The sequence below is a fragment of the Gasterosteus aculeatus genome, chromosome 3 (genome assembly GCF_964276395.1).
Source record: "Gasterosteus aculeatus chromosome 3, fGasAcu3.hap1.1, whole genome shotgun sequence".
NCBI classification, from domain to species: Eukaryota; Metazoa; Chordata; class Actinopteri; order Perciformes; family Gasterosteidae; genus Gasterosteus; species Gasterosteus aculeatus.
Genome location: NC_135690.1, coordinates 9,638,064 through 9,665,955, shown reverse-complemented (window position 1 = coordinate 9,665,955; position 27,892 = coordinate 9,638,064). Strand labels below are relative to the sequence as shown.

At 42.4% G+C, this 27,892-nt stretch overlaps 3 protein-coding genes across 4 annotated transcripts; 1 reads left to right on the top strand and 2 right to left on the bottom strand.

Annotated features, from left to right (window-relative positions):
- Positions 1-360: 360 nt before the first annotated feature.
- Positions 361-6,537, bottom strand: LOC120815763 (protein ABHD8). Of its 2 annotated transcripts, XM_078099079.1 has the most exons (6): positions 6,200-6,535; positions 4,303-4,400; positions 3,352-4,205; positions 3,068-3,238; positions 2,721-2,937; positions 361-2,596 (listed from the first exon to the last, which is right to left on the bottom strand). In XM_078099079.1, exons 3-6 carry the CDS (start codon positions 4,194-4,196, stop codon positions 2,396-2,398), a joined length of 1,434 nt encoding a protein of 477 aa, XP_077955205.1. In that variant the 5' UTR covers positions 4,197-4,205; positions 4,303-4,400; positions 6,200-6,535; the 3' UTR covers positions 361-2,395. The 2 variants fall into 2 exon arrangements, with proteins under 2 accessions (XP_077955205.1, XP_040026638.1); XM_040170704.2 differs by lacking the exon at positions 4,303-4,400 and having other exon boundaries at positions 6,200-6,537.
- Positions 6,538-9,732: 3,195 nt separating this feature from the next.
- LOC120816392 (DET1- and DDB1-associated protein 1) lies at positions 9,733-13,227 on the top strand. The gene is made up of 5 exons (XM_040171959.2): positions 9,733-10,374; positions 10,625-10,705; positions 10,834-10,885; positions 11,133-11,194; positions 11,291-13,227. The coding sequence occupies exons 1-5, from the start codon at positions 10,366-10,368 to the stop codon at positions 11,393-11,395; spliced, it is 309 nt and encodes a 102-aa protein (XP_040027893.2). The 5' UTR covers positions 9,733-10,365; the 3' UTR covers positions 11,396-13,227.
- ano8a (anoctamin 8a) lies at positions 13,059-23,895 on the bottom strand. Its single transcript, XM_040171952.2, is given in 19 exon segments — positions 13,059-14,254; positions 14,716-14,826; positions 15,150-15,281; positions 15,398-15,589; positions 15,703-15,840; positions 16,125-16,622; positions 17,220-17,294; positions 17,391-17,446; positions 17,673-17,799; positions 18,031-18,183; positions 18,741-18,902; positions 19,251-19,378; positions 19,521-19,637; positions 19,786-19,882; positions 20,030-20,168; positions 20,365-20,497; positions 21,023-21,133; positions 23,493-23,751; positions 23,753-23,895. Coding segments are annotated over 19 exon segments (3,357 nt in total). The 5' UTR covers positions 23,828-23,895; the 3' UTR covers positions 13,059-13,600.
- Between the last annotated feature and the right edge of the window lie 3,997 nt (positions 23,896-27,892).

Here is a 27,892-nt window from a genome sequence, read left to right as displayed (position 1 = left end):
GATTAATGTAAATGTTAGGGTCCTGGTAATTGACAAATAAAAATAAAGCCACTAAAAACATTGAATAGCATAATTCATTCGAGAAAAAGATACTTTAAATTACATTTAGCGTTAAAATACATTTTAATAATGGGGCTAACAATTTTGGGGGCATTGATTAAATTAGGTGAACTGCTATGAGGATAGGACTTTTATTTATTACACAATCTGGAAAGATAATCTTACAATGCTAATATGGACAATGTTGGGTGTACTTCTTTTTAAACAAAATTCTGAGACTATCGTGATGCTGTTACATCTAACAAACACTGAAGAAAGAGAAGCAAGAAGGAACAGAAAAACAATCAAAATCCACATGCAGACCGTGAACATTTGTTTTATTTAATGACAGGAAATGCACATACTGAATTCAACTTTATTGTATATATAACTTTATATGCATCAACATTCAGGCAGTGCATATATTAAGTTGTCCATAAATAAATGCAACAATAACATTGACACATTTAGTTAACCACAAAAGATATAGCACACATGAGCACTGACCATTTGTATATGCACACTTTTAGCATAAGAGGAAGTACATGTGCACCCTGTTGTCCATACAGTTACACCGACCTTTTACATAAAAAGAGACATACAGGACATTGCATCAGGAGCACGGGTTGTTTTTTGGAAGGTCCACAGGGAATGTATAATGTTAAGATGCCAAGTCAGTTTATTTCTATTCTATTTCTCTCTATTTTATTCCATTTGCATAAAACCAGTAATGTTGCATCAGCATTCTGTCAAAATGCATATATAATAGACCACCATGGTCAGTAAAAATGCCTCTCTTTTTAGGGGACTTCCTGCTTTGGCTTACTCATATTTGATTTTAGGCTTTCTACATCCCAGTCTTAGATCTACATCTTCTGCTTCTCATAACAGCATAAACTCTCCAGTCATCAAATACGTACTCGGGAAACATATCTGCTGCTGACTGTACTTTTACTTGCACCTGTTTTTTAAAATGGATTTTTCTCTTGCCCCATGTTTTGTTGCACATTTGATTGCCTTGTTGTTGAAATGTGCTGTACAAAGAAACTTGCCTTGCCTTGAAACTAATTGTCCCACTGTGAGACAGCAGAACCCATCAGTGAATCTTTTTAGTGAGCATAATGTTGAGCTCATTATTTCTGCCTGATACCATGAAATGAATAGATAGGGCAACAAACCCAGCAGCTTCAAGCGATCAACACAACCACAATTTGTAATGGCAGTTGCTACTTTTTCAAAATAAAAGCAAAAAAATACTTATACATCAAAAGGAACAGTCATTTGATTAAAGAGAAGTGCACAAGGAATTTTTCAATATGAAAATATATTGCTGTCTGACCAAACCCTCCTTCCTTTACATATTGCGAACTTAAACACAGCCTTTGTGTCCTTAGGATATTACATAACATTGAAGAAATGTCTGCCAAAATAAAAGAGGAGAACATTTTGGCATCCAGTTCACATAAAACTCATTAAATATGACTTAATTTTCATGCAACAGTGAAACGATAAATTGGTAACATTGTGCTTAACAAAGACACACATAGCTTTTTAGATTTAAATTTGATATTATTCAATATACAGAAAATATATTGATGTTATTTTGGAATAGGTGAACCAACTTTTGTTCAATTTTGTAGACATCACCTTGTATGAATGTGGTCATCATAACCATGGATTGCAGTTAAGGAGTCATATATATGTATATATATATGCATGTGGTGAAATTATTAATGATATTTTCAGTATATATCTAATATTTTAACACACGACCCTCTCTTACCCAGTCCGTATTTGATAATACATTATTATTATCAACACTTTTTACTGTAAGCTGTCCTTCACTGTACCGGCAAATCAGCAATCAAATCCGCAATTCCTCATTTCACAGCACATCATTTTGACAGTTTCCCACCGAAAGCAGATGAGTTAATAAACATTTTGTAAAGGTTGAACAGAACCTCTGCAGTACTTTACAGAATATTTAAAATAGAGGAATTCCCACACCATTTCATGGATTTTAGCTTTTTGCATCGTGCAGTAGTCTTTGCCATATACATTTCAAACACATATCACGAATGGACATAGTCCTCCAGGTTTTGGGTCATTTTGCAGATCTGGTATCAAAAAGCGAAGCAGAAACCGACTGTATATGCATCCATTCTTCTCATCTTTATGTGTTTTCCATCGTTCCCTTGTTCCCTATATCCCGCTTTATCTTGCAGCACCAGTGGCCATTTGCATCCTTAAGATGAGGCCCTGTTTACAACAGCTCTCAGCCTGGTAGCAGCCCTAAGAACACCAGCCACAAAAGGCCTTCTGCTTGGTTGTGTAATAAAACTAGACTCCTCGTTGGTTATTTTTCCACAGGCTTATTCACTTTGAGTGTGTGCAGAGTGTCACCGAGAGCTGTGGCTGTCTTGATGCGGTCTTTTCTGGACATGTCGGGCTCCCATAGAAAGAACTCGTGGAGGAGGGTGTTGACGGTGTCAGGGCACTCCATCATGACCATGTGACTTCCCTCCTCTATGACTTTCAGGAACGCAAACAGAAGGATCTAAAAGGGGAGTCAAAATGAAGGCAGAATGAACAGGTTCAAAATGAACAGGTGACACTACGGCGCAAATATGGCAATTCACATGATTATTCCACCCTCGTTACCATATGAAGATGTACTTTACCTCTGCCATGCGCTGGTCTTCATCCATGGGCACAAACTTGTCACACATGCCATGGACCAGAAGGATAGGCACAGTGAGCTCGGCATGGTAGACCTCGTCCCCCTCAGGCCAGTACTGGCCACTCATCATGGCTCGCAGGACGAACGGAGACACGTTAAAGGCATTGCCCTGCTTCAACAGCTGCTTTTCTTTGGTACCCTGACGGGCGAATCCGGCCCTGCAGGACAGGAAAATATAGGAGAGAGAAGTTAACTTCTCTGTATATTTCTTTCAGCAATGAGGGATGTTACTGGGGTTTGTCATTGTCTCTGGTGTCAATTTTGTCATCATACAAATGCAAATCTTACTTGAGGAAGCTCCAGGCCAGACAAGGTGAGAGACAGTGAAGGACACACGATGGCAGCTGGAAGATGGAACACAGGCTGGGCTCCAGAGCTGTGGGACCCCCTCCATTGATCATCACCACCTTATGGACCAGATCTGGATATTCATGTGCCAAGAAGGTGCAAAATGAGACCCTGGAAGACATACAATGAGATTGATATAGGATGTTAACAGCAGCACGTTTATTTCCACTCGTTAGATCAATATGGGGGACGATTTGGGACAAAAACCGGCATCAAATCCTCACCCGTACGAGTGGCCAATGAGGATGTTGCGCTTACGAGCGTATCTCTTAAAGATGGCACGAAGGTCCTCCGCAAGAGCATAAAAAGTATAAGCTGCTGCAATCTGTGGGGCAGTGCTGGCTCCATGCCCCGCCAGGTCGGGCGCGATGACCTCATAGCCCAGCCGAGAGAAGAAGTCCAGTTGGCTGCCCCAAATATCCAGAGAACCGCCCACTCCGTGTACGAAGAACAGCGCTACGTCCGAGTGCGTCCCTTTGCAGCTTGAGATCACCCTCTTTGAGTCGATTTGCACGGTGCGCTTGGGCTTGCGGCGGCGGCGGCGAGGAGGCGGAGCCGGTTTCTGTTCTCCGAGAGGTGGAGGAACTGGAGGTGTGACAGGTTTGGGGTCTGGAGAAGAGGGCATTTCTTTGTAGTCAGCCAGCTCCACCTCTACAGTGCTGCAAGGCTCCAGATCCCCGTCCCGACACTGCAAGATCTCAGAGTGCAAAACATCACCGAGATTCTCGATCACCAGCTGGCCGTTTCGGTAGACCGTGATCTTCCTCTTGCAGTGGACACTGCTGCCGGTGTTGCTGTCGTTGCAATCATGAGCAGAACCACCACCACCGCCATCATCGTCATCATCATCATCATCTTCGGCATCCTTCTTTTCGTTGCCTGCAACTTGCCCCTCGGTTACTACAGGCTGACGCTCAGGGACGATGTGCCGCACTCGCAGGACTCTGCCAGGTTTCACCTCCACAAACTCAAAACCATCAGAGGGTTCTGTGGACTCCAGGGACAAGACCAGACCGGCAACCTTCCCAGTCAGGCAACACAGTATACCTTCAGTGATGCTGGTCAGCATGATGCTTCCCTGCACAAACAACGTCACACAGACACAGCGAAGCAGATTATTTACTCAGATGAGTCTCTTGAGATGAAGAATAAAAGATTGTGTGCGTTTATGAAACCTCGTCTAGCTTTTTTGCTGTTGCATTGTGAATTTTCCGTGGCGGTGTATGAAAACGTCAACAGCTCAGCAGGAACAAATGAAGGCCCGGTATGATTCCTGCAAAATTGGACACAAGCTGTTTCCTAGCAACGCAGCTAGAAGGAAACGGTCTTCTTCATCATATCATATAACCACAGTCAGAATGGAATCAACACTGCTTTGTCAATTATAAATACTGAAGCCAGTTTAAGTACAGTGTACTAACACACTCACCTGGGTGACAAAGCAGCATTCAAGCATCCCAAGTTTATAAACAGACACAATAAAACAATACTGGCACTACGGTTTCAATGTCACGGAGGACGGATCATGAATGTGCTTACTTAGATGTTTGCTATTAATAACTCTTTTCACATGATCAGAAGTAGGATATATATATAGAAAACACAAGACATGTCTGTATGCCTTGTGAACTGTATGTGTCATAACAGCATGATGGCAGTTATACTGCTTCCAATGGAGGGGAGTGGAAAACCATTTTTACTTTTTCCTGTTCGGGTCCAGCTGCAGTTAAATGGCATTTTGGCAGTTTTTCAAGTAAAGCATCATTAGTCTTAATTTTTTATAACCCACACAGGCTGGTTATCTCAAGGAAACAGAGTGGGAAGATCTCTGTGGGCGCGTGAGGCTTTCTTGTATCTTGGTTAAAACCGGGTGAAACAGAACGCTGTTATTGCTGCTTCAGGGCATATTTCACATTACCACTCACGCACAAGACCGGTAGTTTATGTCATGGCTCCCGTGTTTCGTCTTAAGAATGCATAACATCTAGGCCTTTTCGGGTAATAAATCCTTTAAATACATAATAATGTCACATTGATAGGGGGAATACATACTCATCATAACCAAACAGTCTTGGAATGCTTGGCGCTACAGTGAGAGGAACATGGAGCTGGTTTATCTCAGCACAGGGGAATTCATGTGTTCAGGTGTCTGTGCGTGTGTGTGTGTGTGTGTGTGTGTGCGTGTGGTGTCGTTGTTGGTGACAGGCCGGTCTGAAGGTCAGAACTCAAAATGCTATTCATTTACATCCTGGAACTAAGTGAATGTTAACATTTTATTATGAAATAATCATTTGAGCCACATCAGCTACAAGTACATGATAAAGCAAAAACTGTCCAATGAGGAAAAGTTAATGGTCTGTATTCTACCAATTTAGCAGGACATCCCCTGACCGTGTTTAGCAGTTTGGATAACCCTGGCAAAGAGTTGCTCATTAACACAAAAAAACATCAGCAGCAGTGACAAACAGCCCCGTCATCTGAATCAGGGATTCTCCTCCGGACCGATATCCATCTACACAATTTAATTAAGGGGGAGCAGGTATGCCATTTTTTTCAGATCAACAAACCCAATAAAGTCATAGAAGCTGAAGGTTACTCGTTCATGAGATTCATTTTGACTGCATTGCAGAATATAGGTTGCTCTGTTGGCCAAGTCTTAAAGTTACACACATTTGGTACGCAGTGTGCAGCTCTATTTTCACAACACACGGTACAGTAGCCAGTGGCGCACTCTGACATAATAGCTGCACATATAATACGTATAATTATTTTACAAGACGGACCATTATCACATATGAAGCCAATAAATAGCCAAAACCAGCAGTAGGTACTGTATTATGGTACAACAATTTGATTGGTATTTTTTGGGGGTTATTCACAATAATGAATGTATCACAAATAAAAGCATATTTCAAATCAAGGGGCAGTATGGCAAAGAGGGGCATAATTGCTGCATGTATAGTAGGCTATTATGTTGATCTGTCACATAATACATGCATGCAGCCTTTGCAGATATGTGCTATAAACATTATGTGATTGATTAACATTATGTAATAAAAACGGACTCCTTACCTGCAGAATTACTGCTGATTTAGGGTGATTAGACTTCTGCACCGAAAGACGAGGGCCGACGAAACTGAACTGAGAAAACGTTGCATCTGGTGCAACAATTTGTCCGCACTAGAGATGCTGCAAAAATATCAAAAGCTCCTTATTCCCACTATCACAGAACACGGGGGGGGGGGCTTCAGTTGATGACAAAGCATGCATTCATTCAAGTGCGGTGACTGCAGCTAAATAAGATACTCATAACGATAACAAACGACGTTTGTGTCCCTCGGCATCCACTGCGCACTCCGACCAGCCTCGCCGCCCTGGTGTCTGCAGCAGACTTCGGGCATGTTGCCTTCTGAGTGGCAGCGAGGGGGGCGAATAGCAAACAACCAGAGAGTGAGAGGCGGCCAATGGGAGACGGGTTTGTCCTTGTTGCCAAGGCTGACACGGGAATCGTGCACCGTGCGCGTGCGCGTGCACTCGCGCTGTTGGTCAGGCAGAATGATTGAAATGATACCAAAAAAAGCCTGCTGATTATCTACATGGATACAGGAACACGTGTCTCATCCATCATGTCAAATTCTACACCTGGTGCATCAAAATATACTTTAAATCGGAATATTTGCGATGGCGGTTGCTGCGTCACTGACGGGGGAGAATCCCTTTTAGATAAAGATGTGGTGCCTCCCTCCGTTCCCCTTGACCTCATGCATTGAGGGTAGTGGGACAGGCTCGTGCCTGTCACCGGGTTGTGACGTTTATGGGTTGTTGTGACGTTTATGGGGCGGAGAGCTTGAGCACACACCGGTTTGTATTATCATTTTACGATGTAAAAAACGACTTTACTTTAAACCTAACTACTTTGTGTTTATATATGGTAACGCGTGTATTAAAAGAGCTGAAGCACAAATAGGCGGATTCACACACCAGATAGCCAATGAGATAAACCGATCGTCTTCAATCTCATATTTGTCATACATAAATGCAATGCATCTTATACGCATGCTTATTGTGAATTGAAACAATACATACAAACATAACCTTTCAAACATGTATGAGTATATCCTATCTACGGTGTGAATGCGATACAAAAAACTACAATTAACTTTTTGGAGAAGCTGGTGTTTTTGGGACTTCTGCACTGACAGGAATTTAATTCTTGCATTAATTGTAAATTGTTGTTTGTCCACTTATTTGGGATAAATGCACACACTTGCAATAACAGATTATTAATCGTTACATTCAAAGATGTATGTTATCTGTACTGAAAAAAACGGATTGTAGTTCAACAAATTCAAATAAGAGTCCAAAAGAATTCCTGAGTAAAGCCTCGCAGGAGCGAGTCCCATCAGGCTATTTATAAATTCAGACGCATAGCTAATTTAGTGTCCCCCGTATTTTAGAAACTATAATATCTAACCAAGCGTGTCAAGGCACGTTTTGTCAAAGCATCTTTATCATGGCTAGTGAACCGTTTTACTGTCGAAACGTGCTGTGTGTCGATCTGCAAACTCGAGAGTTTGACCTGAAAGACGTTACGGAGGGCAAAGACAGCACGTCAGCAACAAGCCTTTTAATTGGCTGAAAACTCCGATCCAATCATCTTGCGTCGTATTCGCAGGGAGCTGGCAGGCCTGTGACATTCACCAATGTCTGTGTCAACTGTATGAATATCTAAAGATGAATCTCGTACGGGCGTCCTTTTCCCGACTGGGTGGAATACGCAATTCCACTAGGTAACATAGTTCGTTTGTTTATTTTCGTGCTTGTCGTACGAAAACGATGATGTTTATTAACGATGCTAACGCGAGCGAGCTAGCTTAGCAGCGCGTTAGCAACAGGGCTACTCAGTCAGTCTGGCAATAGGAACATATATGTAGTTAGGTGATGACTGACTTAATTAACTAATTAAATTGTAGCTTAGTGGTAGATTATACAGTTTATATAGAATTTTACATGATCACTATTCTGCGTCAACGACATAAAGTTAATTAAAATTAGTTTTCAATCTGCAAACACATCCTAGTGTGGATAATGGACACTGAGGCATAGGATCTGTGCATGAGACTAGTCCCCACATTAGCAGCAGCACCATTAGTGTGCTACAATGTTGTATTTCTGGTGCAATGCTGCCATTGATGAAAAACTTGTTTTCAATTTGTCAACAGCATTCCTGCAGGAAACGTTGCCGTAACTGGCAACTCTCACCTTAGAATGTTCAGCAACTGGTTTGTTCCCAGAGCAGCTGCAGGACCTCAGATTTCCAGACGTGGGCCACTTTGTTCACAAGCAGAGGGTGGAGGAGTGTTCCAACAGCTTCCGTGGCAATACCAGCAGGTGCGGACCAGGAAGAGGGGCACAGAATATCAGCCCAAGAACATCAAGCGTAAGAGGACCCACGGCTGGATCAAGAGGATGAGCTCACAAACCGGCATCGAGGTGGTTCTGCGGCGCATGTTAAAGGGACGGAAATCACTCTCGCACTGATGGACCTTGTTGGAAAACCTGAAACCTTCAGAAAACAGACATTGGTTCAGCCATTGCTCGGGGTGCTCAGCAAACGTTGTGTATTGGGTTCACTGGTTATACTATACTGAGAGAAAGCTAGTTAGTTTCACCCAGTGAATTTGTAAAGCTTGTTGATGTCATTATTAAATCAAATCTATGGATATTTTTAATTGTGTGAAGTTATTTGATATAAGGAAAAAAAATGTTGTCTTTCAAGCTCAATTTCTTCATAGTAGTAAGTTAGTTATTACAAAGTGCAATTTCATCAAATAAGCCGATTTACAACTTTCTATAGATGACAGCCATTATAAGTACAATTTAAATGCTACAATTTGTTTTGTGTTTTTTTTTCTTTAGTCATGGTAGAGTCTGAAGAGGTGTGTCTTGAAGATGTGAAGGCTCTCTGTGGTCCTGATGGCCTCAGAGAGCTCATTCCACCATTTAGGAGGCTGGACAGCAAAGACTTGTGATCTTGTCGAGTGTTTTGCTCTCAGTGTGGGAAGAACAAGCAGTTTGGCAAATGCAGAGCGGGGTGGGATGTAGGGTTTGACCATGTCCTGGTAGTAGTCTGGACCCGATGGTACGTTGGTACCAATGTTTTGAAGTGGATGCGGGTAGCCAGTGAAGAGAGCGGAGGAGTGCAGTAGTGTGGGAGAATTTCAGAAGGTTAAAGACCAGTCGAGCTGCAGAGGTTGAATGGCGGCAGCAGGGAGACCTGCCAGGAGAGAGTTACAATACAAAAATCTTCCCCTGCAGAATTTGAACGTACTTCAATTCCTGATTGGGATAATCAGTCAGTGTACAAAGTTATCAGAAGAAAGTTTTGACCTCTAATATCTGGTCCTTGTGGCTTAAGTAGAACGAATTGGAGTTCTGTTGAAAATATAGTTGAAAATGATAGCTGTGACAGCTATGAATCAGACAAGAAGTGGACGCATTCATTGTTCATATTACAGGCCAGAATAACACACACCAGCAAAAATAATTTACATTCTATTGGTTTCCCACTTTAAAATCTATACCATTGATGTCAACATATCCAGTCCTTGTATATAAACAATCAAATATCGAGCTCTAGATTGTTCTAGATTGTTTTGCTGGTCCATGTGCTCAACGCATAACAGAGAAGCAAAAGCATGCAGAGAGATAAATACATAATGAAGATGGAGGCCATGCTGTGGAAAGTACTTGTGTTTTCATCAGACGCTCATGCCAATACCACGAGCTCGTTTTGGGGGATTGGTCTGTTACGTCATCCCTTCTCAGCCTATCAGTGCCTTTCCTCTTCCGTCTCTCCTCGCGTCCAGTACCGTTCAACCAATGAGGGGCCTTAAATCCCGGGAGAGTCACCGCCCACCAGCAGACTAAACAACAAAGATGGAGTAGTGAACCGAAAGCAAGTTAGCATTTACTTGACGTTCATTTTTAGTTGTTGGCGTAACTACAGATACAACAGTGGAAATCCCCGGCTGATCGAAGCGGCATCATGCGATTGTACCGAAGTCGGATATAGTTTAGGTTTCGTAGAAGTAAGAAGCGGCCGGGCTTTCACGCAGCGGTATCTTAGCTGCGACAAAACAACAGGGCTTAGTAGCTAAACGTCACCTCGCTTCGCTCAGTCACGGCTGCTCGTTTCCCCTCTCAGCTAACGAGATAAGAGCGTGACTCGGACAGAAATGGAGAAGGTAACGTTTGTTTCACCGCTTGTTGTTTTCATACTGTTCATTATTTATGTCATGTTTTAACTCGTTGCTTCTTTCCGGCTTCCGGCTATTGCTTCTAAAGCACGAACAAGCAAGACGTGCCGTAAATATTTTGTTATTTACTGTTCATGTTACACGTTACGTAACGTAATGCTACAGCTTGGGTGACGTGAGTGGGTTTTACAACCCGCAAGTGGTCTTTTCACATTCTCGTTTTTTCTTCTGCTCACAGTCCGATTTCCTAAAAGGACTACCGGTCTACAACAAAAGCAACTTCAGCAGGTTCCATGCGGACTCTCTGTGTAAAGCGTCGGTGAGTTGTCTTTGTTTATTCCTGAAATGCTGCGAGAAAATCATGTTGTAGGGGCGTCGTACAAAAAAAAAGATTATGTCACATGCTGTCTGAGGTCAAGCTAACCAACGTGGAACCAATTGTTTCAGAACCGTCGACCATCAGTGTACCTTCCAACACGGGAATATCCATCAGAGCAGAGTAAGTGCGCAGATCTTTGATAATCCTACATTCTATCCACATGGATGACACATTGGATCACTGGGGTCTGCAGTCACATCAGGTTCAGGCTGGAAGTTCAGGCTTCCATCAAGGAAATCCCCTTGTCCCGAGATGAGTCATTATCCAACTTGTTTAGGTTATTGTTATTTTAAGAGCCGCTGATTTCATGTTTTACTTTTTTTAAACTCTGTCTCCCTTTTTTATACTGTTTCTTTTCTCCCCTCAGTTATTGTCACGGAGAAGACAAACATCCTTTTGCGATACCTTCATCAACAATGGGACAAAAAGGTAGTTTTTTTTAATTAAAGTAATTTAGGAGAAAGTTAGTGCCGAGTTTATTTCTTCAGACCATAAAATATTCAGTGTTTTGTTTTATTTCATCAGAATTCAGCAAAAAAGCGAGAACAGGAACAAGGAGAAGTGGAGAACGCGGCACCTCCGCGCAAAATAGCCAGAACAGACAGTCGGGAGCTGACTGAGGATTTGTGAGTTGCTGTGCAGCGGATGCAGCGCACCCAGCAGAGACTGACCTAATAAACAAAATGCAAACGCAGTTGAAGGATATATGTTTGCCAACCGGGCCGTGGCCCTGAAGCACACGGGGATCGACACTCCCGGCATGAAATAATTCCTTTTCAACCAACATCCTTTTTCAGCAATTGATCTACTAATTTTACCCCGTATTTTCTCGTGTTCCAAGAAACTTCTGCCTTTTTAATTCAGTCTTTTGTGGTTTTGAAAAAAAAAAAACATCTACCTCCCGATTCCTCATTCCTTCTGTTATCCCTTCACTTTATCACCCACAGCTTTCTTTTTAAATATGTAGCTCCTTTGGGGAGGGTTTACAGCTATATTTATTCATAGCTTTTCTGAAGATTTATACATATTGATGAAAGTCCAAGTGGTTTGCCATCTGTTGTTGCTTCCACTACTTAGTTTTTTGTTTGGAATTATGTAACGACAGTGGTCCATAAAATATTATCTTTGCTCATTGTTTATGATTAATGTCATTGTTTGTTGCTTAGATGTATTCATGCATTCAGGATTTGTTATGGACGAGTAAGTGAGATCTTCTCGATTTCTCATGATGATTTATGGCCTTATGTAGTATGTCCATTTGAGGGACCCACTTGGTTCACGCTGTTGTTTCAGGTTAAGAAGTGAACCACGATGGAGTTGAATGGAAGTGAGCATATCTTTAAAGACATATTCAAGCCAATAGAGCCATGTTGGAGGGTGCAAACTGTTTCTGTGCAGTAAGAATTGTAGATTGTGTAGCCGTATTCTAAGTACGATGCTCGGTAGTTTGAGAGAGAACCCCATTATAAGCTGTGTGTGTGTATCTTTGCACAACATTTTATGGAGGAGCTGATGACTTGATGTACGCTTAAATTTAATATGTAGCTGTGCTGCTGCGTAGGCAGCTTGTAAGAACAGTTGTCAATCATTTATATATATCTGCAGTTCACGTCTACTTTCATAGGTTTCTCTTTTGAGTGAAAAAGGAAATGTTTGGATTTACACGCTCTGGACAGCACGACTTGAGTCTGTTAGCAGCTCTGTCGTATATATTTGTACAGTTTACACAGTATGTATATTGTGATTGTTGTCACCCTCCTATCAGCTAATCAGACAATGACTCACGCAGAATTATTTTCTTCACCAGGATAGCAATATTGTATTTTGTTAAAGACACCTTGTTCTTAAAGTTGGTGGGATTAAAGCCAGAGTTTAGTCAATTATGCCTAATTTCTTTGCACTTTTACACTGTTGTGCATCATAAATACTAATATTTTTTTACCATTCGGTTAGCAACACATTCAATAACGTCTGTCGCAATGGACAGTTGAGTAGTAATGCACATTTTTACTTGTTACATTTTGCTCCTTGAAGACTTAGAGTATATGTGCAAATTGGCTACTGATGTAATTCGAATACAATTATGAGTTTAAACCAGAAACATGCAGTTTTGTATATATGAAAAAGCAGTTTAAAACAAATGTATATTTAAGAATGATTATTTTAATTTACTCCATAAACCGGGTCAGCCAATGCGTATCTCTTGAAGGGTGTTTAATCATGTGGGATTTATTTGCATCATAGAATTACATTCTCTAATTTATGTAGTAAAATAATTCATAGAAAATCAAAGTTAAGAAAAATAGAATATTTTTAATGGTCACAGTGAATATAATTTGACCTATTGCGGAAGGAATGTGATGATTTTGGAAGCGCTTCACAACTGAAAAGAAATGATGGAGATGTAATACATGCACATGATGCAACATGCATTCAATAAAGGCTTAAGAGTGAGAAACAAACCTGGTACGGGAAGCTGTTGTTCACGTCCTTTGATAAAAGGGCTCATTCATGATCAAGTCCTGGTTTTTGGAAAAAGATCCTTCACGTCAACACATTCAGGTCTGCTGCTGTTGAAAACTAGGCAATCATGCAGTATTATAACCTTAATTAAAGCCTCATTCAAGTAGTTACTGTACATATTTTACATGGAAGCTAGATAATCAACCAACAAACACCGTGTAATACTTTGTGTGAAGTAATTTGCATTGCGAGTGAAAGTCTTAACGCTTGCTGACCGTGCGTTTCCTCCTTGTGTTTTCTTGCCGTACGGGTGTTTCTCTGAACGCTTGTTCAGAGAACGCCCAACACCACGTCAGTGTGCTCAAACATGTATTAACTGTTTGAGTTTTCCAAATCAGCCAATTGACTTAATTCTCCTCTCTCTGCCTCGTTTGAGGGTAATTCCTCCGGGCCGGTGTTCACGTCCGCCCTGTTGGGATGAGTGTCTGCAGGCTGCGGCAGCGGTGGCGTCCCGTTGGCGCACACCACCATCCCCTCCGATTTGCTGAAACTGAACAGCTTTCCCGGACTGAATGTCCTGTTGGGGGACTGCGATCTCTCCTGGCCACTAGCGGGAACGGAGGAGGCCGCCGTCGAGCCGGCCGCTCCTGCAGCCGCCGCCGCTGCCGCCGCCGCCGACTCTTTTCTCCCCTCGGGTGACTTTAGGAACTTCAGAAACCCCGGCAGCTTCGCCTCGCCTCCCGTTGGCGACTGCGCCGGTGAGCGCGAGTTGCCGGAGGAGAACTTTCCCTGGAGAGGGATGATCTGCTTCAGCTTCATGACGTTGTTGTTCCCCAGCAGAGAGCTGGGTCTCTTGGGCTTGCCCCCCTGTGCTTTGTCGTGGTGGTGCTGGTGCTGGGCGTCTGCCCTGTGCTCGCTCTCCTGGCGGGCCTCGGCCTGCAGCTCGGCCTGACGCTGGAGCTCCTCCTCTTCACGTCTGCGTCTGAGCTGCTGCTGGAAGTGCTGCTGGGCCTGCTGCTCGTGCTTCTAAACGGGGAGGCGTTTTGAAAATAAAGTCCCAGAATGGGAGAGAGAAAGCCACAGGAAGAAAGACACAGAGAGTGAAGGGCCAAAGGACGGAGAGGAGACGACTGCATAATGAATATAACTAAGAATAAGTCACGTGTGCTAGTATTGCCAGCAGTAGCAACTTTCTTCAGATCAGCGTTAACTCTTATTTCACCCGGGCGACAAAGTTTCCATGTTTCCAAAGTGTAAATGTGCTTTTCTACCTTGAAAAAGAATGATCTGAGACACCATCATGACACTTATACAACACTGTACAGACAAGCATCGTCAAACAAATAAATCATTCTTATGGAGTCAGAAAAGAGCTGCACTCGTGTACATATTTGGACAATGCACACCATGAGCCCCGGAGTAACAAAGGGGTACGTACGCAAGCCTTAAGTTGCCTGAAGGTCTTTCAAGCTATGACACAACTATACCTTGAAAGCTTCCCTTCGTCGGTACTCTAGCTTGGCCATCTCCTCTGCTACCCAGCCAGGGATATCAGGGATGGCCACATGGATGATGTACTTTAGGAGGATTGCAAAGTGCTGTAAACCACCGAGACCACAAAAGGACAGGCTCAACACATAGTAACATCGAGATATTCTTATATATATATTCTTATATATATAATATATATTATTTTACAGACCAAAAAACATCTCATACATATACCAAAACCTTTTGGTTCATTAATACATCTGGATCAAAAAATATACTTTGAAGGTTCAAAGTCACAACGAAAACAATCAGGCCATGCATATTTGTACTCCTTTTGGAATATTAAAAAAAACATGCAGTTTGGGGACTCAAGTCTTCTCTTAAATCATAGAAAAAAAACTGCGTTCCCCGTACACGGTGCGGTGCATACCTCCAGTAAGACGATGGAGATGATGGTCATCTCAGGACTCAGCCAGGGGAACAGACGCTGTAGCTGCCCACACTGGCCAATCAGGTAACAGTTAACTATAATAGCTATTAAGCCCATGGCCTCCATTGCAGTCTGTTGTTGAGAGAAAAGGGAGCGGGGGGGAGAGAGAGATTGCTAAAGCTACCAGCTACCTCTACAATGTACAACGCAGGCTGCAGGACTCCTGCGATGGAGCGACACACGCTGACCTGCCACTGGCCGATGTTCTCCACCCTCTGCCCAAAAGGTCTCTGAAGGCCGGTGCAGAGCTTCAGGGCGTCGCTGCGGATCTCGATGATGTTGTTGACGAGAGCACACATGGCCGCCAGCGGAAACGCAGAGGAGAAGAGCACCACGTAGCCGAACTGGATAAACATTTCCTGGTAGTCTTGAAGGGTGTCCTGTACAGTATATCATGAGAACATGTTGTTATTTCAGTGGACGTTGAATATAGATGATGCTAAATGGATTGTAAAAAGTTCAATTTGAATTTGTTTGCCTCATAGAGTCCTACCTCATACGTCTGCATACAGGTCTCAATTTCAGCCTGGGTCAGATTGACGGTTTTGGGTTCTTCTGGTGGATCAATCCATGACTTCTTAGTCTCCTTCCTTTCACCAACGTTCCTTCTTTGACAGAGAGAGTCAGATTCCTTTGAAGAGGACACAGAGACATAGTGCTTGGTCTACGATACTGTTGACCTTAAATTCTGGAGCCTTTAAACTCAGTTTAATTTCATCTCTCAGTGGACTTCCTGGATGTATGACATCAATCACAGCGGACATGATGTAACTTAGTTTGTAAAACTACATGTGACCATTTAACTTGTGCTTTTCTTAATTTCTCAAACGGTTTAGACAAAATCACTGATTGAGATAGAGAGTAAACATAGATGCCAAAGGACGCGGCTAAAAAGAAAAAAACCAGATCACATACTTGAGCCAACAATTCACAATCGCTGTCCTCATCGCAGCTGTCAAACATACTGGACGGATCCATCCCTTCCTCCACCATGGTGGGACTGTCCTCCAGGGAACTGCGGTCCACTGCCTGCATTTCTGCGGCGACATCCTGGTAGTCGACTTTCTCCGTGAAGCTGACCTTACGCTGCTTTAGATTACCGTCATTCATATCCCACTCTTCTTCGGTCAGCCTGAATCCGGCTTTCAGGTCTCCTCTCCTCTTGGGCTCCGGGTCACCGTTAGCAGTGTGACAGACGGGGATCCCCCTGGGACCCAGGAAGGAATAGGCGGTCATTGAGGCTTGGGCTTTCCCCAGGGCCAGACGGCCGTACTTGAGGACGATGGTTTGGAGTAGCTCCCACAGCACTTTGGGCGTTAGGACGCCCAGCTTGTTCTGCTCGTAGAGATACGGCTGCAGGACCTCTTTGATGTTCTGCAGGAACTGGCGGAAGATCAGCAGCGTGGCTAGCATCTGTGAGGAGTAGGACGTGCTCTGTTACTGTACTGCCAACGTTTAGCAAGCAAACAGGTCGTTCTGAAGCGGCTAACAAGCTCACTGTTCCTCCTGCAGTAGCTGTATTTTTTGTCACCAATAACCACTCTACACTGTACTGATGATCAATACATTCTCTTTAATTTAATGTTGTCTGCAGGAATCATTGGAAAATTTGTTGATCTGCACAAATTTTTACCACAATCGACTACAATTGTTTAAGATACAGACCTTTCGCCCAACAGATGCAAAACCAGCCTCAGTCTCACGGTATCATGTGTGTAGCTATCAAGTGTGTGTTTAAGGCCGCTTTTTACAGGATTGTTGTTTTGAAACTAGTCCGCCGGTAATATTAAGCAACTAACAATTTAGTTTCATTCAAATTGAAATTCAGAAGCCGGCTTCGTCTGTCTCTGAAGTCAACGACTGTTTCAAAATGACAAAGAATTTGAGAAGTTGAAAACCTTGACAGGCCGACACAGCAACTTTAACTAAGGGGGCTTATTTGTCAGTGGCCACTTAAAGTGACCAGTATTTTGCCTCAATGTTTGTGATACTGTCTACAGATGTTGTTACCTCCTTAAGCCGCTCCATGTCCTTGAGGTAGAATGCGATGTAGAAAAGGCTAAGGTAAGAATTGATGAATTCAAACTGTAACACAAGCAGAAAACGTTAAGCAACATCAAAAAAACAGTAAAGATTAATGGTCTATTTTCTGGCACAAACAGAGAAGAATGCATTGCTTACGAAAACCATCTTGATGATGAGATTATTCTCATAGGCACTCTGAAGTCTATAGTTCTCTGGATGGAGAGACAAAAGAGAAGCACTTGTCAATGTAGAAAAGCTCTTATTAGATCTTAGCTGATCTGACTTAAAAGACAGGAACCTCATGGCCACAAACCTCCTACATCAGTTCTCATTAAAGCCTAAAACATGCAATTATGGATAAATGTCTCATTTTTACAACACATCACAGAGATACTATTTTCAGCATTGTGCCCGGAGAGTTCATTTCGATTCTCTTACCCATGTCATTAAGCCAGTAGGCAATCTTCTTATACACTTCATCACATATGGTCACAGTCACAGCCAGGAGTATCTTAGGAATGAATCGCGTGATACCAGGTAGCTCCTGAATCTCCATCACCACCTCCTGCATTAGAATAGTGATAAATGTCTAATACGTCCTACTCATTTGTATTTACTCCTGAGATATATTACTTTTTGGATCTTGCTTTATGTAACCTGTTTGTAATAATGATATGATTCCCACTGTCCTAGGCAGTTATGTTATTATAAATTTTAAGCATACAGCATAAAAATTCATAGAATATCGTCCCCATTTATTGTCTTTGAACTCGGTGTCCGTGTTATCCGTTTAAACCTGCAGTTCCAGGCAGAGCAGCATAGCCAGGAAGACAAAGCAGAGGCAGAGGAGGCAGATGGGCAGGCTGACCAGCCATCTGAACAGAGCTCTCTTCCAGGGCGGATAGTAGAACTCCTCACAGCCCGTTACGGGACTGCAGCGCTTCACTCCCTGCAGAGACGGCAGAGGCAAGCAGTTAAAGCAATAATCTCCGCTGGAAAATAAATTGGAAATGTTTGTCCAAAATGTCCCCCATCGTAACGGCTCGCTAGCCAGGTCGCACCACTTCTATTTTTGTAGTTTTGTGCTGGATTATTGAAAATGCAAATTATATATGCAAAAAATGTTTCCTTAATCCAAATTGTTTCTGTCTTTATAACTTTTATTAAAAGTGCTGCTTTTAGTTCAGAATAAATTAACAAAAAGGATTTGGGTGCAAAACTTCCTTCCTTTCTTCCTTCATTCATGTAATTATATCGTGGGGTATGAGGACGCACTCCTCATACCCCACGATATAATTACATGAATGTACATGAATTACCTTCATGTACGGTCACGACTTCACAAAGACCTTTCTGGGTATGTGGATTTGAAGTGAAAGGATTTGCATTTGTTAACGGGGTCAACTGTTGTGAAGTCTCCGGCTCTGTTGGCAAGTGAGCAGGAAGTGGATACAACACAACAAAAGAGCAGCAGCTACCTGCTCAAACCTCAACCACAATCCTCACCCTGAACTGCGGCCTGGGCTCCTCCAAAGACTCGGCGGGGGTGTCCAGGGTGCCCCACCTGTAGGCCAGCTCCGCCTCTCGCCTCTTCCAGCGCTCCAGAAACAGCGTTGCCCACACCACGTTGAAGAGGGCAAAGACCACGCAGCAGATGTCCTGGCTGGTCTGTGAGCGAGCACGGCAGCGTTAAAAGACACTTGTGTAGTAACATGTGAGAGTTTGATTGTGCCAGGCGGCTTTCAGCTATGCAAAGCTAGTGTCATCCCGTTCTTTTGTGTTGTTTCAATTTGTTCTAAAACCTCTTCTTATAATTTCAAAGCACACAAAGGAAGTGATGCAGAATGTTTGAGAACCCACAGCAGATAACAGAGAACATCTCAGGAAGATGTTGACATGCCTGGCTTCAAATGCAGATAACATGCGATTGTGTGATATATTGTGATAGTTAATGGGTGCTTTTCAGAATGTGCATTAAAAAAATATATATTTTAACACCGAAGAGGTTTGAAGTACCTGGTCAGCTTCTGCCAGTATCCAGAGCAGAAAGCCAATGACAGCAGGGTAAAGCATGGAGTTCGTGTAGAAACCCAGCCAGGCAAAATACATGCCGATCTTCACTCCGAAGTAGTCACAGATATCATCTGCAAAGCAAATTGAATTTGTTAACAGCCAATATTGACACTCTGAGAAAAGGAATATTTGACAACAAGCTATAACTTTTTTTTTCCAGTATTAAAGAATGTACATTATATTTCTTCAGAATAAAATGTTGATATTTCCCACCCAGTGGCTGCCTTTCACACACAGCCTGGACCCAAGATGTCATCAGCTGGTTGAGGATCCTCTGCTCATGGAGAGGAAACATTTGATGGATCACCCCACGAGCTTCCAGCTCCGGAACTAAAGAGAAAACTCTGTGAAACTTTCACATGGTTATCCGAGGTGACATTCGTTCAGAACTTTCCATATACAACCCAAAGCACAGAGTACTGATGCTATCCGGGTGAGGAAGACAAACAGCACATCGTGAATCGTGGCGAATGCCTACTGATTGGCTGTCCCTCCAGGAAGTGAATGTTGTGAAGCACCTCCCCCTGTTTGGCACGCAGGTTGTCCAGCCAATACTTTATAATCCCCTGACGCTCCTGAAAACAAAACAGTTGTGAGGACAGAATATCATTTTTAATTCCTGGAATAAAGACAGACAAAGATAATCTCTATTGTTTTTATTTCTCATCATTGAAAAAGACCTCAACATTCAGCTCACAAAGTTCCCACTTTTGACCTCTAACCTGTGAGGTAAAAAAGCAGAGCTCGCTCTCTATGTTTTCGTAGATGTTGTCTTCCTCGCAGGAAAAGCGCCGCATCCCGCCACCAAACTGCGGTTTGACGGCCTTGTGCATGCCCATCTGCTCTGCTCCCCGCAGTAAGCTGAGGACGAGGAGTGCAGATGTTTGACGGATTAAGTGCACTGAGGCTACGCATAGAACATGCATATGCAGTTAAATACAACGTGGCCAATAACTAACTGAAGGAATTAATCCTAAAATCAGGCAACGGGACTCATCAGCCGCTTGGAAGTGAGAACTAAAATGTCTCACTCAACTTTTGAGCCTGAGAGTCTTACTTCTCGAACGTGGTCGTGATGAAGAAGGCGTGTGCCTGGGTGTGTTTGTGCTGCCGGAGCTGAATGCTGACTTGCGGGATTCCAACACGGATCTGGTTCAGCAGCCACAGCAGAGTGTGGTCATCGATCGAGTCTGGAGGGGGAAACTTTTGTTTTATCCCGAGTTTGACATGTAACCATCAAAATAAATCTCTTCTTTAGACAACTGTTTGTGTGATTTTGCTTAATTGGCAGGTTTGCAAGCACGTCTGCCAGAGGCAGGCAATGACGGGTTTGCCGCTGCATAAAGACGGTGACATGAGGCCGCTCTCACCACCCTGCCACAGGAAGCTGTGGGTTGGTGTTCAATCACTAAAATGTCAGTTCCTTTCCTAACGGACTGCCTCTGAGCAACACACAAGCAAACGTGCACAGGTGGATTTTTTTCTGATTCAACTTGTAAAGATAGTTTGAAGGCTCATTTTGTTTCCCCAACTGCAGCTTCCTGCAGCCGCTCTATAGAAATATGCATAATAAATGGGTGCCATCTAATCCCTGGAGACCGTTTGAAGTCCTAGTCATTCGTCTGAGTGGCTGGCTGACCAGCAAAAACATTTAATGACAACGCACTGTTCTCTCTACAGTGAGGGATTAAACCGGGAGGCTGAGTTTACTGTACCTGGGAAAGTCATTAGGATATCACAGTTTTCAGTGGGCACCATCTTAAGCCAGGATTTACGAGACATAATGTAATGTCTGGCCTGCAGGAAGCGCTTCCCAAAGAGTTTATCTGAAAAGGAACAGAGCAGCAGGAGTTAATAAAGTCTAAAATCATTACAGAGAATTAAGGATAGAATGTTAATGTGTCGGGGAGAAACAGGGACAGACAGATGGGGATATTTTTCATGGGGGTGATTTAGGACACAGATGTCAGGTCATTACAATCGCTCTGGCACTCATCACGGACGTTACTTCCTTCCCATATTTCCCAATGTTTCGCTCTGTCATGGAGACTTTACGGTGTAACAAAGAAGGACGGGAATGTCAAAAGCAATTGTCCAACCCACTTAAAAGTTGACCGTGCTTCAGTAGTCATAAGACTTCTAGAAAATGCTCTAAACAAATAGATGACCTGTAAACTGAGTGGTGCGCAAACAGCCATGAACCTACTGGCTTATCAAGACTATGTCTCTAAACATCACATAAGCGGGCGGTCCTTTCCCACAGCACGGCGAACGCTCCCAAGTCCACATTTTACTGCTTCTTTGTCTTTCACACGTTGGTTCTTGTGTTAAAATGACACTCTCGAGCCACACTCTGCGTCTCACGCAGGAACAAAAAAGACTCAGTGACTGACCGATCTCTTTATTGTTCACTGAGGGAGTCTCTCTCAGTGCGTGTCTGCGATGAAGACTTCACATCACGTACTTTCAGCATGTCTCATCCAGCCATCGGGGCGGCCGTCCTCTCTCTGTGGTTTTATTCTTCTTCAGGCCAGCATGCCAACTCACGAAGAACTAGAAAAATACGGTCTAACTCTTAAATGTATTCGCTTTGGCTTATCATCTACTAATTTAATAGCGTAGGATTTTCTTTTTAAATATAATCATTAATTAACAAATTGTGTTTAATGATACAGCTCAATTTATAATTAGCCAATAATGAGGTTAGCAATAAATACTAATTGTGGATATTGACAGGCACATAATTGCTTTTTTCAATTCACTTTAACGTCACTCAATTGAGACTGAGGATAAATTATATTGATCAAATTATCAATTTTATTAATCTTTTGACCAGCTAATTTAACTCATATCTGAACTTGCAATAGAAGCCTATGAACTGAACAGTAGCCCAGCCTCACTAACTATTCATCTTGCAATATTTGGAAAAAAAAGATATCAAGTAAGCTAACATGATAAAGGAAGTGAATACATGGATTTATACAAAAAATAAGATTACTGTTGTCAAAGTAGTGTAGTAGAGTTAAAATGTTGTTCTTGATACAGGTCATGCCCACCCACATAGTACATCCCACTTCATGTCTCACAGTTGGCAGAACTACACTGGTTTTACCATGTGGGAAGATAGGAGGCTCCTCATAATAACTTTGCACTAACAATTTCCACGTTTTTAACATTTCTGTTTCCCTACATAATCCATAATCCAGAGTCAACGATTGTGCATCAGGGTGACCGGGTTTGTGCCTTTACCAGAATGCAAGCAGTCCTTATGCCACAATAATGTCATCATTTACAACATAATAATTAATTCTCTCGAGTGGTAAAATTGTTTATACAGAAGTAAGAGATGGCAGGAAAGTGTATTTTCATCTTTACCACATTTCCTTAGCCATATAAATTAGGTTGAGATTTCCCCTCAAAAGGTAGCATTTGTTGGCTTGAAGTGAAAAACTAAATCTAGGGCAACAACTGCAGTGACGTTGCTCGAATGTAAAAGTTAAAAGTCCAGATTGGGGGCTTCAGTTTCTACTCTTGCCAGATATAGTGGACATAAAACTCAAGATTTCAGGGGACCCCAAATAAGGCCCTGGGTAATCTCAAAGCTCATATAACATAAATACCCGATGAGCCTCAATATCACATCTTCAGCGGTGCTTAATAATCATCACACTGCAATTTCAGAATGAATCACAAAGCCATATTCTGCTTACTCATCTCTGAAACATCTCTCTGTCTGCAGCACAGAGACGAAACGGACCCTGAGACGTGAGCCTGCAACACAATCTTTACTCTTCGTCAAAGTCTGGCACAGCCCGTCGGGACTCAGAGCTCCGAGGCATATGGCCACTGCATGCACCTGTGGGCTCCTGGAGCCCTCAGCCTCCTGGGCCTGTCGAAATCCAAATGCGCACTACGTATAGCGGGAAAAAGAAAGACGCACCGACATCAAAACCCACTCACAGAGCATTCACTTAAGTCTCCGGGGAGCCTTTCGGTGAAGTCTATGAAGCACCAGCGGCTGCACCGTATCGTCGATGCACAGCAGCCGGATGTCTTTCAGACATTCTCGCTTTTTTTTCGTGCAAAAAAAAAAAAAAGAGCCCATAAATGAACATCTACCTCGCGTCTCCGCTGCACGCCCGCAGGACACCGCTTTTCTTACAGCCGTTTCTCTTTGGGACTCACCGAGCACTCCGGATGGCGACAGGGACGTGTGCTGCTGCTGCTGCTGCTGCTGCTGCTGGCTGCTGGTCCGGTCCTGCTGGTCGCTTGGCGGCGGCACCGTCCTCTCCATCCTCTCCCCTGTCCCGCTGCCGTCGTCGATGTCTGCTGCGCTACTGTTTTCAGCAGCGTCTGTATCAGGTGCTTCGGTGGCCCCCGCTTGCATCGTGATGCACGAATGCTCCGGGTGGGGTAGGGGCTGGAAAACACGCACTGCACGGAGGACTCCCGTTTTTATTGCATGGACGTTGCATGCGAGGGGGAACTCTACTCTTATCTGGTAGGAGGAGGGACAACATGATCGTTGCATCAACGCGCACGTTAGTCGTGACGACAGAGTCGAGGGAAACACCTCGCGGCTGCTACAGGTCTGTAAAAATAATCCCATACGTGCACAAACTGTGCAGAGCTTCCGGTGGTTTAAATGCACCCTCATGCAGATACATCTGTCACTAAGGTTTGGTTTTTTACAATGTCCTATGCACACACACACACACACACACACACACACACACACACACACACACACACACACACACACACACACACACACACACACACACACACACACACACACACACTAATGCATATCCCGCCCAAAAATGATAAATTACTATTTAAAGGTGCAAAATCCCAGATGGGAATATTTTGATGGCTTCTTAACGGCTCTCAACATGTCCACCGGAATCCGCCGGCTCACCGCGCAAACGACAGAATATGTATTTACTGTTAACAGTGTTACCTGAGGGGGCGGACAGGGCAGCGTTATCACCTGTGCCCGCCATATCAAAGCAGCACAGGCATACCAAGCGCAACACCGTCATATCTATTATATCAAAATGATATAAACGCTTTTGACAGACCTCAGATTAGTTTATCCAAAAAATACAAATAGGATGAAATTGCTAATAGTATGGCTGTCCAAATGGCATGCCAATGAAAAAAAAAAGACAACTAAAAGGTGCTGAGAAGCGGACTATGTTCCAACAGTACAATGCTAACTGTGAGCAGTTTTCCACACCTGCCTTTGTGCTAAGCTAAGCTGATTAGCTTCAATCAATCTCCTCGTCCGTGTCTCAATTTTGGAATTCAAATAAAAACCATTGATTATACAGCCCAAAGGTGGCAGTTCTTTAACAAACCAAAAATAACTATTTTTAGGGTCCTGGTTTGCAGCCATCCTTGAATGTATCTCACACAGACAAAGATAAAAGAGAGGTTGTTGTTCTGGAAGATGATTGAAATCACAAATAGTCCAGCGAAAATTTTATTGTGGATTTTGGCTTGACAGAATATACAAAGATACATTTAAATATTATGAATTGGTGTAGTGCGTGACTTCAGTAATCAGAAGAGAATCGTCAAACAAATTGTAAAAATACAATTTAACCCAATCACTGCAAAGACGACATGGCATGCACTGCAATGCGTAGCACGGCCACAAGGTGGAACCATGAGGCCACTACGTGTTAGCTACCTTCACAGATCATCAGTACAGAGAATAGAAGCTGGAAGCAATTGACTGTCATATAAATCCATTAAACATTAGATAACGTTATACACTTCACAGGTAAGATACCGAGACTTAGTACCTGACTAAAGATCAGCACCACAATGCACAGTGGAAACTAACACAGTGAACACGTGAGCGTGTCCAGCAGTAACATCAATTCAGCTGAACAAGAATCACCAAAACAAGGGTGAATACTGCACATACACCGCAGCAATATGGCACTTAATGTTCTTATAATGTTTAATGGATCTTAAATACTGTAATGCAGAAAAAACAACATCTCCTGTGTAGCCTCCAAGAACTACAGAGGAGACGGAACATACCCCTCTAAAGAGGGGAAATGGAACAGTCCAATTCTTGTGGCCTTTGTAAGAATTCTTCAGTTTCTAATAAGAGGTTACTTCTGTAAAATTTTCATTTTCTGTTTTAGTCAGAACTCAAGACATATCTATAAATAGTTGATGATATGATATATAAATAAATATATCCTTACACATGCTATGTCAGCAAGTTTTTCTCCACAGCTGATTCTTATTTACACTTTGAAAGGTAAACAGCTTGTAGAGTTTAATCAGAGCATAATTATTAAACTATATGGTGTTATTTTACAGTGTGGTTCTTGCATCTTATTTTCCAACGATTAATAGAAAAAGTTTTTCCCGACACTAATTAGATTTCATTGGATCAATTATGCATTCACACCCTTTGTTGGAGACATTTCTCAGAGGCACGTCTGTCTGCCTGTCATGTCAGGACATGAACAAGATCTCAAAAAATGTTAAATGACATGTTGCAGGTAATATACTATTTGATCAAGCGTGGAAACACAACAATAATCCACCTTCCAAAGCCTCTTCTTCTAAGTTCGGATGTGGTTTGCAATAAATTCACCTTATCTATATAATAATGAGGTGGACATTTACTTTATGCTTTGTAAATTACCAAATAATTTAGACTAGTAAAACAAAGTAGAACAAGGAAACTCAATCACACAATAATGAGGCATTCATTTTTCCTCCAATATCACTATGACAATACTGTTCTTTGGACAGTAGATGGAGGAAACAGATTGTTTGAAGCTATCGGGGAAGACCGAGAGTCTTATTATAAGACCTTATTGGTCTTATTATAATCAAAACACTTTAACACTATTATGTCTATTCCAACATGAGATGTGATCTTTAAGGTGAAAACTAATGTCTCCCGTCTTGATGCCACAATATTACAAATCTCAGTCTGCGATGTCTTTACAGCATTTACAGCATATGACAGCCTTGACTCAAATCAGCAAAGATTTTCCCCTAAAAAAGTCAAGATCAACGATCAACAATCTGTGATTTTGCTTCAGAAGCATTATTGTAATGCAAACATATTTAGTAACCAAAATTGATGGATGTTTTCAATATTCCAGCATTAATTGCAGAGAAGCAAAAAAGAAAAAAAAACAAGTCAATAAAATTACACAAAAGAAAAATATCTGAATCAGAATGAAGACACCAAAAAGTCAGAAAAGGCTCTATAAATGTCTCGTGTAGTCCCGAAAATAATGGATGAATGGACAATTGAAAGAGCATACCACTTAATTTTGTCAGATGACTTGATCTCTCAGAGGCAACAGGCCTTTGTGTTAAAACATGTTTTCAGAGTTTGATCCCGAGGAACTTAAGAAATCATCACTTTCTTGATAAATGCTTTTGGAGTGTTCCACCTCTGTTTTACTATATGAAAAGAAGACGTATTACTGCTGAACAATTTGTTAACAAGAAACATACTATTCTTCAATCTTCAGCAAAGTAAAGTCTTATTTATTGAGTTTATTATCACTGGATTAGAGATGGAGTAGGATTCTCCCGTCCCCTCACGCCCGCCAACGCATGTGTTTAAACACACATTGTGCAATGAATAACGAACGATGTCCCTCAACGGGTGGGAGGGATTGAACCGAAATAACTGCAGTGGCTTTAGCTCCATGGCTCTATTTTTAAAGCAGACTAGATGATCTGTAATCCTCCCGATATCCCTGCCGGCAGTGTATCACCAGTAAGGCTCACGATGTGATGGATAATCTATGACATATAGATAAACGGGACACTATTGTTGCTGGTGCCGGCTTAAAGCAGCTCAGCTCATGACATCCACAATGTGGACAACAACTGAGGCTTTGGGGGAAAAAAAATCATTTGTTCCTGTGTAAAGCCTCTTGTTCCCACTTTGTTTAGTGTAACCTTGGTACAAGGCCAGTTAAACAGACAGACAAGGGAATAACAACACAAGACGTGTTGGAGTTCTTCTTTAGCATCTGGTTTTAGGTCTTACATTGGTCACAAATTTGTTTTTCAGGTGATATATTTGTATGATCCTCACTTTTTTCTTTACGCTATTAACATTCCTGTCAGTTGTACTGTGTGGTAATACAATGAGCCAATGACCTGAGGTTTGAAGTGGGAACACCAGTTTAATTTATTTGAACGTTATCTCTGAGACAGCGTTGGCGAGTAGCTTTAAATAACCATGAGCGAAGCTGCTGTTGCCATGGAGTTGAATCTGGTCAAAGGCTGAATTCAGCCAACGTCTAGCCCAGAATTGAAGATGAACAGATTTAAGAAACAAACATTTTTCTCAATAGCGTGATTTAGCTTCCACCCAACATTTGCACAGAATTCTAAACTCATGGATTGTGAAAATGTACCTCAAGGGTTGTAATTAACTTTTCCACAGAATTTCCTTGTGCACTTTATCTTTTACAAGTGACCCAGATATTTTCACAACTATTCTTTTTCTAAAAACATTTGCTGTATAACAGCTCTAACTGAACACGTGACATTGTCTATGTGTAAACTCAGGACTGCAC